General features: G+C 46.5%; 1 protein-coding gene across 1 annotated transcript; it reads right to left on the bottom strand.

Moving 5' to 3' along the window:
* Positions 1–224: 224 nt before the first annotated feature.
* Positions 225–1535, bottom strand: LOC129717182 (uncharacterized protein K02A2.6-like). The gene has a single exon (XM_055667029.1). The coding sequence runs from the start codon at positions 1533–1535 to the stop codon at positions 225–227; it is 1311 nt and encodes a 436-aa protein (XP_055523004.1).
* Positions 1536–2095: the final 560 nt, after the last annotated feature.

Genomic DNA, 2095 nt, shown 5'->3' with positions numbered 1-2095 from the left:
TATGTGTGTTCAGTCTCTCGTCGGATACCCGAATGACAACTTATCACTCTCAGTTGGCACGAGTGCGTACATCCGCTTAACAGACTCACTGTCAACGGCGAGCCCAAGTGGTGAATCCCCATAGGGTGGTCAGTTGCCCCAACATCTCCCTCTTTAATACCTGTGGTGTCCCTGGTACCACTGCGGCGGTCTTCGAAGTCGAGAAGAACGCCTGGGAAGAGGAACTACAGGTGAAGTCTCAGCTGCTGACTGGAAATCCGATGATGTGGACGATGATGAGGATGGCGATGGAGGAGGGTGGCTGGCTCTGGGACGAGCACTGGCTCATCGTTCACCGGCGCAGAGGAGGCAGGTTCTGGCATCGACGCAGCAGTAGCAAGGTTCCACTCATTAAGCAAAATCTCGAGCGGAATTTTTTGCGACTTAGTTGACGGCTGTTGAGCTGCGAACGAAGACCTACTTTTAAGCTGATTAATGTGCGAGCGAATCATTTTACTATTGTTGACCCAGACGTTATACATTACTCTGCTAAGTTTTTCCATTATGACTCCGGGCACCCAAGTCCACTTATTACTCGCATACACTTTAGCGAAAACCTTATCTTCCTTATTAAAGGTTCGCAAGGCAGGCGATTCTGACACTGGTTGTGGTACTGATCTACGGGGCGGTCGCAGCAATTCGAGTGAAGTTCTTATCGGTCTGCCGTACATAGCTTCTGCTGGTGACTTGCCATCTGGCACATTTGGATTCGGAGTTGTTCGGTAAGTGAGAAGAAACGTATTTAAAGCCTGCTTGATCGTACCTTTCCCTTCCTGGATTTTTCGGATGGCTCGTTTGAATGTATCCACGAACCGTTCGGCCTGGCCATTCGATTGTGGGTGGAAAGGTGCTGTCGTTATGTGCCTGATGCCGTTCTGGCAACAAAATTCCTCAAATTCCCAACTTTTGAACTGCGTGCCGTTGTCCGACACAAGAATCTCTGGTATTCCTTTGTTGGCGAATAAATCTTGAAGCAAGCTGAGTGTTACCTTCGTTGTTATCAGTTTCGTTGGGAAAATTTCCGGCCATTTAGTGTTTGAATCAACAACGATTAAGTAGTATTCTCCTTCCAAAGGACCGGCATAGTCGATGTGAATCCTTTGCCATGGAGCTGTCGATTTGGGCCATGATTGTGGCTCTGCCTTTGGTGGCGAACGCGCTGCTAATGCACATTGGTGACAAGCCTTTACAAAGTCGACTATTTGTTCGTCTAAGCCTGGCCAAAAGACGAAGCTGCGTGCAATGGCTTTCATCCGTTGTGCACCTGGATGACCTTTATGCAATTGGATAATGCATCGCTTTCTATACTGTGCTGGGATAATTAAACGGTCTCCAAACATAACACAGCCTTGCACAATTGAGAGAGCTTCTTGGCGGTCAAAATAGCGTTGCATCTCCCAATCGTTGACATCCGTTCGCTCCTTAGGCCAACCATCGCTCACGAATCGATATAGTTTACTAAGAGTCGGATCGCATTTCGTGGCTTCTTCTACCATGCTAAAACTGAGAGGTAAGTTTTTAGTGCTACTGACTAGAGATGGTCGGGTATGGGAAATTTGTTACCCGTACCCGACTCATCGAAAATTTTCAAACCCGTACCCGACCCGAACCCGTAGTCTGGTTTGTTTAAAATACCCGTACCCGACCCGAACTCGAAAAATATCTATTCTAACTACCCGTACCCGACCCGTACCCGATAGAAAAAAACGCCGAAATTGCCGGTACCCGATCCGTACCCGACCCGTCCTGGTTTTTTTTTTATTTTTTATTTCAACATGCCTGGGTACCTCGTACATTTTATGCACTGATTGTCATATGTGGTTTCTCGAAATGATGGCCGGAGCCAGGCTAGAACCGAGTGTGCGTGTGAACGAATGATGATGAACCCAGAGTTTCAGGCGGGTGGTCCACTATAAGGAATCGGTCCACTATGAAAAGTGCATGTCTGGTAAAGTTTAAAATAAACGACGAGTTTTATAAACACATTAAAGGGTCAAACGAATTTTAAAAGGCCAAAATTAATATAGTTTATAACTTGAGAAAAATTTGATAATTC

The sequence above is a fragment of the Wyeomyia smithii genome, chromosome 1 (genome assembly GCF_029784165.1).
Source record: "Wyeomyia smithii strain HCP4-BCI-WySm-NY-G18 chromosome 1, ASM2978416v1, whole genome shotgun sequence".
NCBI classification, from domain to species: domain Eukaryota; kingdom Metazoa; phylum Arthropoda; class Insecta; order Diptera; family Culicidae; genus Wyeomyia; species Wyeomyia smithii.
Note: the sequence above shows the minus strand (reverse complement) of the source record. Positions and strands in the feature narration are given on the sequence as shown.